The 18364-nt window shown below is 52.6% G+C and overlaps 1 protein-coding gene across 1 annotated transcript in view; it reads left to right on the top strand.

Annotated features, from left to right (window-relative positions):
- The first annotated feature begins 1748 nt into the window (after positions 1 to 1748).
- The window catches only part of CASTOR2 (cytosolic arginine sensor for mTORC1 subunit 2), a 68379-nt gene continuing 51763 nt past the window's right edge, over positions 1749 to 18364 (top strand). Inside the window, exon 1 of the mRNA XM_045389745.2 lies at positions 1749 to 2173. Within this exon, the coding sequence (XP_045245680.1) occupies positions 2061 to 2173 (113 nt within the window). The 5' untranslated portion in view covers positions 1749 to 2060. The remainder of the gene's footprint in view (positions 2174 to 18364) is intronic.

Genomic DNA, 18364 nt, shown 5'->3' with positions numbered 1-18364 from the left:
TGGAGTTGAGATTGTATAGGGAAGAGACAGATAAGCTTAAAAAAAAATGCTGAGGCTGAAGGATCACTTGAGGCTGGGAGTTCGAGACTAGCCTGAACAACATAGTGACACACCCCTCTCTACAAAAAGTAAAAAAAAACAAAAAACAAAAAACCAGGCACAGTGGCTCACGTCTGTAATCCCAGCAGTTTGGGAGGCCAAGGTGGGTGGATCACCTGAGGGCAGGAGTTCAAGACCAGCCTAGGCAACATGGTGAAACCTGGTCTCTAACTAAAAATACAAATATTAGCCGGCTGTGGTGGCCCATGCCTGTAATCCCAGCTAGTTGGGAGGCTGAGGCACAAGAATCGCTGAACCCAGGAGGTGGAGGTTGCAATAAGCCGAGGTCGCGCCATTGCACTCCAGCCTGGGCAACAGAGCAAGACTCCGTCCGGGGGTGGTTGCGGGGGATGGAAGTAAAAAAAAAAATTAGCCAGGCATGGTGCTGTGCAACTGTAGTCCCAACTACTCGGGAAGCTGGGGCGGGAGGATCGCTTAAGCCCAGGGGTTTGAGACTGTAGTGAGCTATAATTGCACCCCTGCATTCCATCCTGGGCAACAGAGCAAGACTCTGTCTCTAAAAAGTAAATAAAAGAAAGAAAGTAACAGAAAATAAAGTGGGAGGGGGATATGCATGCTCTAAGATCTATCTACCACAGATTCCAGGTTTTTCACCCTTTTGTGGAAATGACAAAACCTAGTATGTTCCTACCTAACAGAGGAGGGCTGAGGGAAGGTGAGGGAGCACAGCTGCAATTTTCCCCTAAAAGAGAGTTCTCAGCCTGCCCTGGCAGATAGATCTCACCCATCACATCCCCAAATTACTCTGCCAAATGTCGAAGCACCAGTCACTTTAACCCAGAACATTTCAAAACCAGACAGCCATGAAGGAGGAACCTCTGTGGTCCGGGCGCATGGGCCCTGGGGTTGGAAGTGCCTCAGACGCATTTTACATTTTCTCCGAATTCAGCCTTCGCAGTCCCCATCGCCCCCTCTCCCGCGGGATAAATGGCCACCTCATTAGCTCTGCACACATGACCTTCCCGACCTGACTCCTAGTGACTGTGCCTGCCTTATCTCTTTTCTCTCCTCCCTCACGTTTTCCGCTGCAACAAAACCAAACACAGCACCGTGGGGGCTTTCACGCTTCTGTGCCCTTGGACACGCTGTATTGCAGCCTGGAAGGCCTCTGTCCTCCATCCGCGCGTCCTCACTCCCTCGCTACGAACTCCCATTCATCCTTCAAAACCCAGCCTGAATGTCCCCTCCTCCGGGTCACCCCCTTTGACCTGTCAATCCCCTCCCACCGTGTCCCCAGCAAGCTTTTCGGTTTGGCTTCTCTGCACTCTCATGACCGATTGCCCTACATCTTGGCGCTCCCAGACTCGGGCCTTCTCCAGCACCGGAGTCGTCTGGGTTGCTCGCTTTACACTCCAAGCGCCTAGTACCGAGCCTGAGTGGGTGCCAGAGGGCGCACTTAGGCTCGGGCTGGCTCCACCCGCCCAGTGCCTCCCCTCGACCTTCCCCGTGGCCCTGAGGGTGCCCGCGCTCCTGCATTTCCCGTGCACCGGGCTGCCGGTAGTTCGACCGCCCAGCCCCCGCGGCAGCAACAGCAGCAGCAGCAGCAGCACCGGGGGAGCCCCCCAAGCGGACTACAAGTCCCGGCAGGCCGCGCGCGGGCCGCGCATGCGCAGCGGGGGCCGGCGTTTGAGTGGCAAGTTGTTTGTTACAGCGAACACCAGCTGCTCCCCGCGCCGGGCGCCGCGCGCCGCTGCTCCGCCGCTCTGCCCCTCGGTTGCTGCTCCGCCGGCGCTGCCTCCCTCGCCCCGCGGCTCCCCCTCGCAACTTGGCTGGCCTCCTCCCTTTTGTCCGGCCCGGCCTGGCCGCCGCCGCCCCCCGCGCCCGGCGCCGAGCTCCCGGGTCCCCGGGCCGGCTGTCGGTGCCGGCAGGGCGCGGAGGGGGCGGGGGCCGCGGCTCGTCCCCCCGCGGATGAGCCGCCGCGGACGGGGCGCGGGCGGACGATGGAACTCCACATCCTGGAGCACCGGCTGCAAGTTGCCAGCGTCGCCAAGGAGAGTATCCCGCTGTTCACCTACGGCCTGATCAAACTTGCCTTCCTGTCCTCCAAGACCAGGTGAGCGCGCGGGGACGCGGCGCCGGCCGGGGACAGACAAAGGGGGCGCACCCCGGGCCGCTGTCCTCGCCGCCGCGCCTCGGAAAACAACTTCGGGCCCCGGGAGCGCCCCCGCCCCGCCCCCGCCGCCGCTTCGCCCGCGTCTGACAAAGCCCGAGCCACAGGGTCCTGTCTCCCGGACCCCCCGCAACCCTCCACCCCCCGGTGCGCCACCCCCCACCTCCGTCGTAACCCCCCCATCTCCCACCCCCTCCCCCATCGCAGCCCCCTCTCCGAAATCCGGGGGGCTGGGGCGGCTGCAGTGACGGATCCGTGAATGTATGAAGGAACGAACGAACGAATGAATGAATGAAAGACAGGTGTGAGGACGCGGCCGTGGAAAAAACAAACTAACGCCCCCATCCCCCTCATCCCTCGGTTGGGCCGGCCCCCGTCGCCACGGCGGGGGGAGGGATTCCGCTGAGCGCGGTTACCCAGAGCAGAAAATCATAAAATCATTAGTGGGTGTTTATCTCAAGGTGCCTACGAGGCTTGTTCGCGGACGGCCTGGAATTGGGGGGGAAGGGGGGCTGGACGAAGGCCAGGGAGGGGCTGCAGAGGACGTGATTCTTTCTCCTTGGGGTCCTGGAAAAGGGGTGGGGGATGTTTTGCCCAACCGTGGAAGGGGAGGAGCAGGCGTGTTTATGCATCTGCCTTGAGGCTGGGCTTGGATGCTGCAGGGGGAAAAATAGTTGAAGGCCTTGGAAGGTAAAAGAGGGAGACACACACACTCACAGACACACACACACTCTCACTGTCTCCCTCTCACTCGGATTTTCCCTGTGCCAGGTAAAGGTTTGACTTTGTGAGCTCCGGTGGGTGCTTGCATTAGGGTTTTGTTGTTGTTGTTGAAGGAGCCTGAGCCCAGGGGAGTGTGAGTACCAGCTAGCTGCTGGAACTTAAGTCTCGTTTGCCCACCATTGTGACTGTTAAAAGGGAATGATAAAGTTGTTACTGACTGGTTTTTCGCGGTTTGGGGCGGTGGTGGCTCTCCCTCACTGCAAAATGAATGAATACATTACAGGTCAAGGTTAGCGTGAAAATGACAGCCCCCTTAGGCTGCCCCCTTTGGCACTGAGCTCAGGGGACACAGGGAAATAATTCCATCCGAGCCTGTTATCTGCCTGTGAAAGTTCTTGCTTGGAAATCTCACTTTGATGTGTGTGTCTGAGCCGGGTGCTCAGTCCGGCTATTGTTTGCGAGATGGAGCCAGATCTGCCGGTGGTAGGTGGTATCTTGTTTACTTTCTTCTCCGGCTGCTCAGTAGGGTATGGAGATTTGAAATCCTCGCCTAGACTCTGCCATGGAGCCTGTGCTCCCCGTTGATTGCAAAGGGTAATGATTAAACAGGTCATTTGAAAACAAAAGCCAACAGCTCGGATTCTGAACCGCGCCCCCACCCCTCACACAAAAGACCCCTCTGGCTGTTGACACTTTCAGATCCTGCTTCTGCGTGCCCTCTGCCCCCCACTCCCTAGCCGGGCTTGACGTTCCAAGGCTTGGAGGTAACAGAACAGCCTTGTTTTTCCAAGCCTTGGCCCTCAGCCCTGGGCAGCCCCCTGGCTGATTTCTCGGCCACCATTCAAATGAGGATGATGACTCAGGCTGCGGCTGTTCACTGGGCCTGGGTGCTGGAAGGAGGGGGCATTTGGGGGCTTCTTAGAAAGGTAGCAAAGGGCAGGATCCCTCAGCCCCTTCCCCTTGGTGGAGGGACTGGACTTCTTCCAACCCCCAACTCAGGGCTCCCTTTGGGGACTCATGGATAGGCATGCCTCTGGGGACAAGCCCCTCTGCTGGCCTCTGTGAACACAAGAAAACCTACCTCTCAGTGGATCCTCCTTCCTCCCTCCCGCAGAAGCAGCCTGTCCTGTCCCAGGCCCAGGTGACCCAGCTGACTAGTCCAGTTTCAAGATGACTCAGAGGCCAAAGGCCATCTCTGCGTTTCCTTGGTCTGGCCTCAAAAGGTGTCGGAACATTTGTCAAATGCCTGAGGACCAGCCACCCCAAGCACTTTGAGCTCAGATAGTGGCTCCGGATCATGACCAGAGCTCCCTGCCTGCATGGCTGAGGCGAAGTGTCTCTCCTCTGGCTCACACTTTGTCCGTCTGTAAAATAGAGATAGCACTACTTGGCCCACTCGTGGACACAGAACTGTGTGGATGGCGTGGGATGATTGTGGGAAATGGCTTTTGAGCAAGTGTTAATGGGTCATAGAGTGGGGATATAGCATTTAAGCTGTTTTCAGTAATCAGCCATCCAGGTAGAACCCCCTAGAATCTTCCTGCAATACCTGCCCCCGGGTGTTGACCCATAGCTCTGTCACCTCCCTCTCCAAAACCTAAGTTTAGCCCAGACTAGCATAGCATGCCCTGAGGGTCCCTGTGCCACCTGTTTACTTTTTTTTTTTTTTTTTTTTTTGAGACAGTTTTGCTCTTCTCCGGGCTGGAGTGTGATGGCGTGATCTTGGCTCACTGCAGCTTCCACCTCCCAAATTCAAGCTATTCTTCTGCCTCAGCCTCCCGAGTAGCTGGGATTACAGGCATGTGCCACCACGCCTGTCTAATTTTGTGTAGAGACGGGGCTTCTCCATGTTGGTCAGGCTGGTGTCGAACTCCCGACCTCAGGTGATCCACTCGCCTCGACCTCCCAAAGTGCTGGGGTTACAGGCGTGAGCCACCGCGCCCAGCCCGTTTACAATTTTGTCAGTCACATTCTATAGCATCACATCATTGACATGGCATTCGAGGCCCTTTGGGATCTAGATCCTGAAACCTCATCTTTATTTTTTTATTTTTTATTTTTCTCTTTTAGAGACAGTCTTGCTCTGTTGTACAGGCTGGAGTACAGTGGCGCCATCATAGCTCAATGCAGCCTCCAACTCCCGGGCTCAAGCGATCCTCCCACCTCGACCTCCCAAAGTCCTGGGATTACTGTGCCTGGCCTTGAATCCTCATCTTTAGCCCTCCCTCAGCAAATACACAATTTGCCTTATTGTTCCCTACACACCTCTGTGCCTTTGTATCTACCTCTCTTCCATCTGCCTGGAATATTCTCCCCACCCACCATTCTGTTCAATCCTCAAGAGCTAATGACAGCACCCTGAAACCTTCCTGAACCTTTCCCTCCGCCCCTTAGCAGACTTAACTCACTTCTTCCCTCTCGTGGAGTGGAGTTGTGGAAAGGGAATGGCATTAGGAAACATTTACTCTGTGTGGGGGTGTGGCTGGGTCCAAGCCATACAGAGATGCCTTGCCCCTTCCTCTGCCAAGCCCTAGAGCCTGGTGGAAGAGAAAGAAAGAGGCCATCACTCTACAGCAGGGGGGAGTCAGGGAAGGGCTGGTCTAGCAGGGTACCTAGAAGGCTGGGTGCCTACCTGCAGGAGATGGCACTAGATCTTAGAGCTGTTTGTTTGTTTCTAAGAGATGGGGTCTCACTCTGTTGCCCAGGCTGAAGTACAGTGGCACCATCATAGCTCACTGCAGCCTTGAACTCCTAGGCTCAAGCAATTCTCTAACCTCAGCCTCCCAAGCAACTGGGACTGCAGGTACGCACCACCACACTCAGCTAATTTTTAAATTTCTTGTAGTGATGGGGGTCTCACTGTGTTGCCCAGGCTGGCCTCGAACTCCTGGCCTCACATGATCCTCCCACCTCAGCCTCTCAGAGGTTACAGGCATGAACTTGCAGGCATGAGCCATTGATTGGTCCTTAGGGCTTTTGAAGGAGAAAAGCCGTAAGGGCCAGTGGCTCACACTCGGAATTAACTAGTCGGAAGAGGGGATCTAGACCCCAGGACCCGCAGGTGCGTTCTGTGTATTAGGTATTAAACCTGCTTTGCAAACCAGGAACCTGGGGCTCAAAGATTAAGTGACTTGCTCAAGGTCACGTAAGAAGTGATAGACCCGGGATTTAAATGTGCAAACCTGCACCTCTCTGCGTAAGCTCCGCGTTTTTGCTATTGCAGGTTGCAAGAGATGCCCCCATTGAATGGTTATGTCCAGCCCTTCTGTCTGCAGCACACTGTTCTGAAAGGTTTGGGAGCACAGAACTGAAATGCTGGCCTTTCTATATTCCCGCCTACTTGGCCTTGGTGGGCCTTTTCTTTATTTTTTTCTTTTCTTTTCTTTTTTTTTGAGATGGAGTCTCACTCTGTCGCCCAGGCTGGAGTGCAGTGGTGCAATCTCTGGTCACTGCAAGCTCCGCCTTCCGGGTTCATGCCATTCTCCTGCCTCAGCCTCCCTGGTAGCTGGGACTACAGGTGCCTGGCTAATTTTTTGTATTTTTAGTAGAGACAGGTTTCACCGTGTTAGCCAGGATGGTCTCGATCTCCTGACCTCGTGATCTGCCCACCTCAGCCTCCCAAAGTGCTGGGATTACAGGCGAGAGCCACCACGACCTGCTTAGACATTCTACTTCGTTAGAACCTTAGAACCTATCTCAGACACTTCCTTCCAGGCACCTTACGTATTTCTCAACTTTTGCCCATAACAACGTGTTATTGGCTTGTCTTTTTCTCTTACCTAGGTTATAAACCTGCAGGTTTTTTGTGCATGATTTGATCCACCCCTCCCCACCACCACCATCACCACAGTACCTACCAGTGATGATGAGAGCTACCGTTGACTTTGCCACATTTTGCAGAGTGGTGAAGACACTAGCTTTGGAGAAGTACAACAGCAAGGTCGCACGGCTGGAAAGAAACAGAATTGGGATTTGAACCAGGTCCCGTCCCCGCTGCGCTTAGCACCCTGCTTTGTAGGCACTTGGTAAATGTCTGTTTGATGGATTTCTGACCATCAGAGTGACCCAGATTTCAGCCCAAGTATTTGCCAGAGTCTCATAGGAGTGCCCTGGGGGCTGGAAGAGACGTCGTTGTAGAAGGCAGAATCACACCTGGTAGAAGCAGAGCCCAGCGACCCTGGCCCAGGTCTGCTGAACCAAGCTTCCACCCACGACCTTTGGAGAAGCATCTGGGTGTGTGGCTGGACTAGGCGAGGAATGTGCTTATTTATTCTCAGCATAAAGCCAGAAGGCAAGACCCGGGTAGATGAAGTCAAGTCTGTCCGCGGAGTGTCCCTTGTCCTCTGTGGTAACCCTGAGGCTCTCTGACCTAGCTGAGGGCCCTCTGTGGCCCACCTTACCTGTCTCTCCAGCCTCACCTGGAAGCTTCCAGCCACACCCTAGGATGCCTCCAGCCTTCAGGCCTTTGTTCTTTCTGCCTAGAGTATTACTTCTTGCCTTACCCTTTTCTTCCCCTTGCATCCTTCTAGATTCCATTTCAGCTTCCCTGAGGGCACATTGGGCTCACTCTTCCTCTAGTAGGATGGGCTTAACTCAAAATGATGAGGCCAGGCCCAGTGGCGCATGCCTATAATCCCAGCACTTTGGGAGGCTGAGGTGGGAGGATCCCTTGAAGTTAGGAGATTGAGACCAGCCTGGGCAACAAAGCAAGACCCCATCTCCATAAAAAAAAATTTTTTTTAATAAATTTTTAAAAAATAGCCAGGCATGGTGGTGCACACCTGTCGCAGGAGGTTTGGGTGGGAGGATCACTTGAGCCCGGGAATTTGAGGCTGCAGTGAGCTATGATGGCGCCACTGCACTCCAGCCTGAGCGACAGAGACCCTGTCTCTGAAAAACAATAAAAAAAGAAGATTAAATGTAACCAGGGGCTATCAACAAGGATGCTTTGTGGTTTTTGTTTGTTTGTTTGAGATGGAGTCCCACTTTGTTGCCCAGGCTGGAGTATAGTGGTGCAATCTCGACTCACTGCAACCTCCACCTCCCTGGTTCAAGCAATTCTCCTGCCTCAGCCTCTGGAGGAGCTAGGATTACGGGCACCTGCCACCACGCCCCGCTAATTTTGAATTTTTAGTAGAGACAGGGTTTCGCCATGTTGCTCAGGCCGGTCTCGAACTCCTAACCTCAGGTGATCCTCCCGCCTTGGCCTCCCAGAGTGCTGAGATTACAGGCATGAACCACTGCGCCCGGCCAGCAAGGATGCTTTGAGCTACAAACAACAAAAAGCCAGGACATAACCAATAAGAAGTTTGAACTTTGTGTGATCAGAGTTTATGGGTTGGGCAGCTCCAGGCTTGAGTAACTTAAAGGCTTGATGAGGTCATCAATTTCTGCTTGGCTACTAACCATGGCACAGAAGCATAGCCCCACTGTAATGGCTGGAGTGGCTCCGGGCGTCCTGGGCAGTCAGGAGGAAACTCGGTGAAGGAAGGCGCTGTTGCCTCTAGGGTGTCCCTGAGAAAACCTTTCCGGGGTAACCCCCATCCCTGCACAGACTTCCTCATCTCATTGGTCAGAAGTGGGTCACATGAACATGCCTCAGCCTATCACAGGCACAGGGAGGGAGACCATCATGGACCAATCAGGATTCACCACTCAAGGTGGGGCCTGCCACCTGGATGGATGGTCTCCGCCACAGGGAGGTGGAGGACCCAGCAGGGGTGATGGCCTTGTCCACAGTGGGACTGAGGCACTCGGTCCCGTAGCTGATCTACCTAGGACAGGCCTGGAGGCTGACTCAGGTGTGAGGGGCAGAGAGATTACTGTGCACAGACCACTGTGTGACCCCGGATCTAGGTGGAATCCCAGTGTGCCCCATCTGTCTGGCTCACCCCGACCCCTGGAACGGGATGAACCTACTCCCAGAGTCCCCTCTATTTTTGTATTAATATTATTATAGAGCCACCTCTTTATTATTTGTTTATTTTGGAGACAGGGGCTCTATTGCCCAGGCTGGAGCTCACTGCAGCCTCAAACTCCTGGGCTCAAGGGATCCTCCTGCCTCAGCCTCCCGAATAGCTGGGACTACAGGCGTGCACCACCACACCTGGCTAATTTATTTTACTCTATGTTTAGTAGAGACTGTGTTGCCCAGGCTGGTCTTGAACTCCTGGCCTCAAGCAGTCCTCCCACCTCGGCCTCCCAAAGTGCTAGGATCACAGGTATAAGCCACCATGCCTGGCTAATTTTTGTATTTTTAGTAGAGACGGGGTTTCACCATGTTGGCCAGGCTGGTCTCGAACTCCTGATCCGAGGTGATCCACCTGCCTCGGCCTCCCCAAAGTGCTGGGATTACAGGTGTGAGCCACCATGCCCGGCCGAGCAGCACCCTCCTTTTTGCCCGTGAAATGCTGTTATCTTTACATTTCAGTCTAGAAAGCCCATTGGATTGGCAAAAACTACACAGACAAGTATGCAATAAGCATGTGCCCATCAAAACCTTCTGCTGAATGCCCGGATCTGCTAAATGCACGTCTCTGGTTTGTTTTGACCTTCTCTGGATCGTTCGTGTTCCTACCTGCAGAAAATCTTGCAAATGAGCCACGGTGAACACTAAAGTCTTTTATTTATTTTATTTATTATTATTATTTTTTGAGACGGAGTCGCGCTCTGTCGTCCAACCTGGAGTGCAGTGGCGCAATCTCGGCTCACTGCAACCTCCGCCTCCCGGGTTCAAGCAATTTTCCTGCCTCAGCCTCTTGAGGAGCTGGAATTACAGGCGCACGCCACCACACCCGGCTAATCTTTGTATTTTTAGTACAGACGGCGTTTCACCATGTTGGTCAGGCTGGTCTCGAACTCTTGACCTTGTGATCCCCCTGCCTCGGCCTCCCAAAGTGCTGGGAGGTATGAGCCACCGTGCCCGTGCCCGGCTAGTGAACACTAAAGTCTTAAGAGACATTTATGGGAGAAAAGCTTAAAATTGCACAAAGTCCATGCAGAGCCCTCATCATTCCTCAGAGCACATTGGGCTGAGGCCACTGTCTCACTGCAGTTTAGGGAAACGACAGGTAGCCCAAGGGAGTTAGAGCCCTGGGACACCTCGGCTGGAATCCCAGCACTGCTCATCCTGGCTGTGTGACCTTGGACAAGTTGCTTGACCTCTCTGTGCTATGTTTCTTACCTGTAAAACAGGGATGGTGATCATGCCTGCAACCTAAGTGGTTGTGAGGACTTGATGAGATAAACGACGTCAAATACTCTCAAGAGTACCTGGTCCACTAGAAGCTCCAATAAGCATTCTTTTTTGAGATGGAGTATTGCTCTGTTGCACAGGCTGGAGTGCAGTGGCATGATCTCAGCTCACTGCAACCTCTGTCTCCCAGGTTCAAGCAATTCTTCTGCCCCAGTCTCCCAAGTAGCTGGGATTACAGGTCTCCACCACCATGCCTGGCTAATTTTCGTATTTTTAGTAGACAGAGGGTTTCACCATTTTGCCCAGACTGGTTTCGAACTCCCAGCCTCAAGTGATCTGGCTGCCTCGACTTCCCAGAGTGCTGGATTACAAGCGTGAGCCACCGTACCCAGCCATTAAGCATGAACTGGGAAGGCCCTGGGGCCACTGGCCAGCACCAGTTTGTGAGGGCAGAGCCAGAAAAGCCCAGGATTAGAAAACTTTTTACACACAAACATAATCGCATCCTGATTCTGGAAAGTGGAGATGCTGTCACTGCTCTCGCAGAACTAAGCCTAGGACCTCACCTGTCACTTAGGTGTCGGCCTCTGGGGAGGGGCATCCAAAATGCTCTAGGACCACAGAGCTGTAAGCCAGTAAGGCTTCCTAGAGGAGGCGGCACCATCTGAGCCAAGAATGGGGTGATGGGTGACATGAGAAAATGTCAGGAGGTGCTGGGGATAAAGCAAGATGAGCAAGCAGGGAACAGGAGTGGGTGGGCACAGATGGATCAGGGGAGGGGTATGGGTGGAGAGGGCACGGGGTGAGCCCCAGAGCCTCGCCCATGCCCACTTGGGACAGCCATAGTCTGCTGCTGCCCAGAGAAAGGGGCTGGCTCAACCCCAGCTCCCAAATCTTTTTCCTATGCCTTTTTCCTTTTTCCTCATCTCTTTCCTGAACTATCCAGATAGCTTCCTGCCTCCTGCCTCTAGGGCAGCCCAAATGCTCATTGCAGCCCCATCCCTCTGGGCTGTAGGAGCAAATGCCTGGAGGCTGGAAAGAGAAAGGTGTCTGCAGGGAATAAGCCGCTGTCCTGTGGCAGGTGCAAATTGGTACGCTGTGTTCACGCAGAAACCCCACAGCGTGTACCTGCTGTAGGCGAGGCCCAATAGAAGGCGCGAAAGGAGTTTCTGTCCCGTGGGAGGAAAAGATGTGAGTCCTGTGTGTTCTTCAGCAAAAGCAGAGGGTGAGAGGACCAGAGGCCCACACAGGGGTCCTGGTTGGGAGTGCAGGGGCAGGGGGGAGTCCACGAGGAAGGAGGGACACAACTGGAGTGGGTGCTGGGTGGACTTCATGCATTCCTTCCGAATCCCTGACCCCATCTCTAGCTTGCGTGGTTTTGTTTGTTTTTTGAGACAGGGTCTCACTCTGTGACCCACGCGGGAATGCAATGGCGTGATCTCAGCTCACTACAACCCCTGCTTCCTGGCTTCAAGCGACTCTTACGCCTCAGCCTCCTGAGTAGTTGGGATTACAGGCACGCACCACCATGCCTGGCTAATTTTTTTGTATTTTAATAGAGACGGAGTTTTGCCATGTTGGCCAGGGTAGTCTCGAACTCCTGACCTCAAGTGATCCACCCACCTTGGCCTCCCAAAGTGCTGGGATTACAGGCATGAGCCACCACGCCCGACCTGAATCTTCCTTGATCAGATGTCTTCTGTCTATCCAGTCTGGCTCTGTCTACTCCCTTCCCAACACATGCCCTGTTTGAGGTAACCATGGTAGTTTTGTTTTGTTTGTTTTTGTTTGTGGAGATGGAGTTACACTCTGTCTCCCAGGCCGGAGTGCAGTGGCATGATCTTGGCTTACTGCGACCTCTGCCTCCTGGTTTCAAGTGATGCTCCTGCCTCAGCCTCCTGAGGAGCTGGGGTTACAGGTACCGCCACCATGCCCAGCTAATTTTTTGTATTTTTAATTCAGATGGGTTTTACCAGGTTGGCCAGGCTGGTCTTGAACTCCTGACTTCAAGTGATCTGCCCACCTCAGCCTCCTAGAGTGCTGGGATTACAGGCGTGAGCCACCGCACCTGGCCAACCGTGGTAGTTTGTTTTGTTTTGTTTTAGATTTTTTTTTACAGAGGGGGTCTCACTCTGTTGTCCAGGCCGGTCTCAAATTCCTGACCTTAAGTGATCCTTCCGCCTTGGTTTCCCAAAGTGCTGGGATTACAGGCATGAGCCACTGCTCCCAGCTGCTGGCGGTTTTAAAAGCTAGGATCCCTCCACCCGCCTCTCCTTTAAATGTCTGTCTTAGCTACTTTCTTCCAAGTCACTGGGAGATGGTAAAAGCAATACTACGAGACTTCCAAGGCTAGGGCACAAAAGGATAGCTTCTGCGTGGCGCTCCCTCCCTCCCAGATCCCTTGCTCTGTGGGAAACCAACCACCAAAGCCTGAGGACACCCAAGCAGCCCCATGGAGAGGCCCATATGGAGAGGAACTGAGGCGTCCTGCCCGCAGCCGGCAGAGTGGGACTTTGAAAACAGATCCTTCCGCCCCAGGCAAGCCTTCCAGTGGATTGCAGCCCCAGCCAATGCCTTGAACTGCCAAGTTCAGCCACACCTAAATTCCTAACCCGTAGGAACTGTGAGAGATAATAAAAGTTTGTTGTTGTTTCAAGCCACTGAGATTTGGGGTAATTTGTTATGTAGCAACAGATAAGGAATGAAATGACCCTGCCATTTATCATTGAGATGGGAACAAACAGTTTTTAGAATAGCAGGAAGTACTTAAAATAATTACTAGATTGGCCAAGCGCAGTGGCTCATGCCTGTAATCCCTGCACGCCTGTAATCCCAGCACTTCAGGCTGATCGCTTGAGCTCAGGAGTTGGAGACCAGCCCAGGCAACATGGTAGGACCCCGACTCTGCAAAAAATGCAAAAATTAGCTAGGCATGATGGCGCGTGCCTGTGATCCCAACTACTCAGGAGGCAAAGATGGGAGGATTGCTTGAGCCTGGGGGGTAGAGGTTACAGTGAGCCAAGATTGCACCACTGTACTCCAGCCTGGACAACATAATGAGACCCTGTAAACAACAACAACAACAGCCTGCAGACAACAGGGCAAACCTGGCTATGTGATCACCCTACCTTTAGTCCAGCCAGAGAACTCTCGTGGGTCCTTAAACCTAACACAGACACTTCTTGACGTCGGCTTCAGCATCCTCTCCTCCTGGAAGCCACCCTGGTGCCTGGTGAGTGGCTTCCTGGGATCACCCATGCCTCGGGGTGCAGGATGAGAAGGTGAGAGGGCTGGTCCCGATCCCCTTCTGTCTTCACCCCCAGGTCCATGTCCAGGGCTCAGGACTCGTTGACCCTTGGTGTTGACTTTCATCTCTCAGGGATTAAAAAAAGTCACTTGTAGCTGGGTGCAGTGGCTCACGCCTGTAATCCCAGCACTGTGGGAGGTCAAGGTGAGTGCATCGCCGGAGGTCAGGAGTTCAAGACCAGCCTGGCCAACAAGGTGAAGCCCCATCTCTACCAAAAATACAAAAATTAGCTGGTGTGGTGGCGGACGCCTGTAATCTCTGCTACTTGGGAGGCTGAGGCAGGAGAATCGCTTGAACCAGGGAGTTAGAGGTTCAGTGAGCTGAAATCATGCCACTACGCTCCAGCCTGGGCAACAAGAGTGAAACTCCATTTAAAAAAAAAAAAAACGTTGTAAAAGGTTTAATTGGTCTCTTCTGAGCCTGCACACGGCTGGAAAGGTTTTCTCTTACAACAGATCTGCAATATGAGGAACCAGCCCAGTTGCATAAACGCTGGGCCAGTGGGATTCAGGGTGTCCACAGTCCCTTCGGGCCCTCCATGGTGCTAAATTAAAACTTTTTGAAAAAAATTCTTGAGACAGGGTCTCACCCTGTCACCCAAGCTGGAGTGCAGTGATGCAATCTCAGCTCACTCCAGCCTCGATTTCCCAGGCTCCAGCAATCCTCCTGCCTCAGCCCCACTGAGTAGCTGGGACTGCAAGCACCCACCACTACGCCCAGATAATTTTTGTATTTTTTATAGAGACGGGGTCTCGCTCTGTTGCTCAGGCTGGTCTCGAACTCCTGGGCCCAAGTGATCCTCCTGCTTTAGCCTTCCAAAGTGCTGGGATTACAGGCGTGAGCTATATAGCTCCTGGCCTACATGGAAAACTGGTGTCTAGGTGCCATATACTCAGCCTTGCCCTTACCATAACACGTTGAATATACTCCAACCTCTGAGCTAGATCTCTGCCTAAAAACCTGGGATTTTGCTTGTGCACCCACATTTTTTTTTTTTCTTTTTTTGAGACAGAGCCTTGCTCTATCACCCAGGCTGGTGTGCAGTGGCATGATCTTGGCTCATTGCAACCTCCATCTCCTGGGTTCAAGAGATTCTCATCCTGAGTTCAAGAGATTCTCATCCCCCAGCCCCCCCAGTAGCTGGGATTACAGGTGCACGCCACCACACCTGACTCATTTTTGCATTTTTAGTAGAGATGGGGTTTCACCATGTTGCCTAGGCTGTTCTTGAACTCCTGACCTCAAGTGATCCACCAGCCTCGGCCTCCCAGAGTGCTAGGATAACAGGCGTGAGCCACTGCACCCGGCCATGCACCCACATTTACAGCAACCTTATTCACTAGGGCCTAAAGGTGGAAGTGACCCAGGTGTCTACTGATGGATGAACAGATCAACAAAATGGGATGTATTCACGCAAAGGCATATTATGCAGGGGGGAACAAGGAAGGAAATTCTGACACATGCTACAACATGGATGAACCTTGAGGACATCATGCTGTGTGAAATCAACTAGTCACAAAAGGACAAATATTGCATGATCCCACTTGTATGAAATACCTGGTGTAGTAGCCAGAGTCATAGAGACAGAAAGAGTGATGGTGGCTAAGAGTTGGGGAGTTGGTGTTTAGTGGGTGTGGAGTTCCCATTGTGTAAGATGAAGAGTTCTAGAGATGGATGGTGGCAGTTGTGCTCAGTATTGCAGATTTGCTTAATACGATTGACTTGCACACTTAAAGATGGTTAAGATGGTAGATTTTGTTATGTGTATTTTACCACAATTAAAAACAATAAAATTTGAGGCCGGGCATGGTGGCTCATGCCTGTAATCCCAGCACTTTGGGAAGCAGAGGCGAGTGGATTGGTTGAGCTCACAAGTTCGAGACCAGCCTGGGCAACACGGTGAAACCTCATCCCTACAAAATATACAACATGTAGCTGGGTGTAGTGGCATGTGCCTGTGGTCCTGGCTACTCAGGAGGCTGAGGTGGAAGAATCACTTGACCCCAGGAGGTGGAGGCTGCAGTGAGCCGAGATTGTGCCACCGTAGTCCAGCCTGGGCAATAGAGCCAGACCTTGTCTCAAAAAAAATAAAAATTAATGTTTAAAATTTTATTTTAGATTCAGGAGGTACACGTGCATGTTTGTTACATGGATATATTGCATACCGGTGAGGACTGGGCTTCTAGTATGTCCATTATCCAAATGGTGAACATTGTGTCCGACGATAGGTAATTTCTTAACCTTCCTCCCCTTCCCAACCTCCCCTCTATTGGAGTCCCCAGTGTCTGATGTTCCCATCTTTTTTTTTTTTTTTTTTTTTTGAGATGAAGTCTTACTCTGTCGCCCAGGCGGGCGTGCAGTGGTGCAATCTCGGCTCAATACAGCCTCTGCCTCCTGGGTTCAAGCGATCCTCCTGCTTCAGCCTCCCAAGTATCTGGGACTACAGGCATGTGCCACCACACCCAGCTAATTTTTGTATTTTTTAGTAGAGATGGGGTTTCACCATGTAGGCCAGGCTGGTCTCGAACTCCTAACCTCAGGTGATTCACCTGCCTCGGCCTCCCAAAGGGCTGAGATCACAGGCATGAGCCACTGCTCCCGGCCACAGCAGATCCTTCTTGAGCACCCACTATCCATGAGGCTTCCACTGGAAGTCCCCATCATTCACCCTTATAGCAGCTCTGCAGGAAGGAACTGTCTGTCCCCAAGTCACGCAGTGAGCAAGAGCAGTTTGGGGTTCAGCCTTGCCTGCCCCCCACTCCCAACTCCTCCCCGCCTATGCCCTCCTGCACTCCCTGCACTCCTTTCCACTGTTAACCCAAGATGGAAAAGCTGATGCCAAGGGTCATTTCTGAGGATGTGCACATAACAGGAAAAGCGTCAGACAGTTCTCCTGCCTTGGCCTCCCAAAGTGGTGGAATTATAGGCATGAGCCATCACACCCTGGCCTGGTTTCATCTTTAAAATAGGGATAAGGTCAGGCATGGTGGCTCACACTGGTAATCCCAACACTTTGGGAGGTCGAAGTGGGAGGATTGCCTGAGCTCAGGAGTTTGAGATCAGCCTGGACAGCGTAGTAAGACCCCATCTCTACCAAAAAATAACTGGAAATGATACTCTGAATATCCTGGGTTGTTGTGAGAATTAAATGGGGAATGTTATGTCAGGAACTTAGTGAGGTGTTGATTACATAGTGAACCTATTATTCATATAAATTCAATGGATATTTATTGAGGTGCCCTGTACTTGATGCAAGCCTCGGCGAGGTGGCAGTGGTGGCCTCTGCTCCCGTGGCACGGATGGTCTGTTCTGCTTTGGAAGCCCGGGAAGGGCACATCTGACAATTGCAGGATGGAATGTCTAATGCTGATTTTTATTGGAGGAAGGGAAGCTGTTTATTTGTTTCAGATTGGCTGAGCTGTGGGGATGGGGGAGGCTGGCAGGAAGGGAGAGGTCTGTAGTAAGGAGACTAGAGAAACTTGGGGGCCGGGCAGGCAGCCCCCTGGTAAGAGCTGCTTCTTGGAACACAAAGAGCCATTGCATCCTCCGGCCGGCCTTGAGGAAGGTGTGACCTCTCTGCTCTCAGTAACATCTTGGGGACTCTTTTCTGCCCTGCACACCAGCTCTGCCTGCAGGGTGCCTGGACACTCTGGATGTGTACTGTGTCCCCATACGGTGCTAGCAAGTCTTCCTCCCAGACTGCCCCCCACTTCTGTGTCCCTTCCCTGGTGCATAGCACCACATCCAGCCCCGCTCTCACCCAGCCCACCCAGGTCTTGCCCACTTGACCCCCAGTCTTTCTCCAGTCGCCCCTCCTCTGCACGCTGATTGCCATATCTTGTCTTCTTTTGCTTTTACTTCTTTTTTTTTTTTTTTTTTTTTTTTTTGAGACAGAGTCTTGCTCTGTCACCCAGGCTGCTAGAGTGCAATGGCACAATCTCAGCTCACTGCAACCTCCGCCTTCTGTGTTCAAGTGATTCTTCTGCCTCAGCCTCCCAAGTAGCTGAGACTACAGGTGTGCACCACCATGCCTGGCTTATTTTTATATTTTCAGTAGAGACAGGGTTTCACCATGTTGGCCAGGCTGGTCTCGAACTCCTGACCTCAGGTGATCCACCCGCCTTGGCCTCCCAAAGTGCTGGGATTACAGGTGTAAGCCCGCATGCCCAGCCTGTCTGCTTCTGTTCTAGCCCTCTCACTCCTGACCCCGTGACCCTGAGGCGTCAGGACGAGGGTCTCATCTCCAGGCAGGCCCTCCTTAGCAGGGCAGCTTCAATTCGTGTAGGGATCAAATCCATCCTGTTGGGGCTTTACCATGTTCCCCAGGCTGGTCTCGAACTCCTGGGCTCAGACAATTCTCCTACCTTGGCCTCCTAAAGTGCTGGGATTACAAGTGTGAGCTGCCACGCTAGGCCTATTTTTTTATTTTTTATTATATATTTTTTTAATGTGGGAGAGTTCAAATGTGAAATTAAGGCCTGGTGCGGTGGTTCACGCCTATAATCCCAGCACTTTGGGAGGTGGAGGCAAGAGGATCGCTTGAGGCCAGGAATTCAAGACCATTTGGGGCAACATAGCCAGACCCCGTCTCTACAAGAAATTTATATATATATATATATATATATATATATATATATTTTTTTTTTTTTTTTTTTTTTTTTTTTTTTTTTTTTTGAGACGGAGTCTCGCTCTGTCGCCCAGGCTGGAGTGCAGTGGCCGGATTTCAGCTCACTGCAAGCTCCGCCTCCCGGGTTTACGTCATTCTCCTGCCTCAGCCTCCCGAGTAGCTGGGACTACAGGCGCCCGCCACCTCGCCCGGCTAGTTTTTTTGTATTTTGTAGTAGAGACGGGGTTTCACTGTGTTAGCCAGGATGGTCTCGATCTCCTGACCTCGTGATCCGCCCGTCTT

Source organism: Macaca fascicularis, chromosome 3, assembly GCF_037993035.2.
Source record: "Macaca fascicularis isolate 582-1 chromosome 3, T2T-MFA8v1.1".
NCBI lineage: Eukaryota > Metazoa > Chordata > Mammalia > Primates > Cercopithecidae > Macaca > Macaca fascicularis.
The sequence above is the reverse complement of the archived record's forward strand: the minus strand, read 5'-3'. Positions and strand labels throughout refer to the sequence as shown.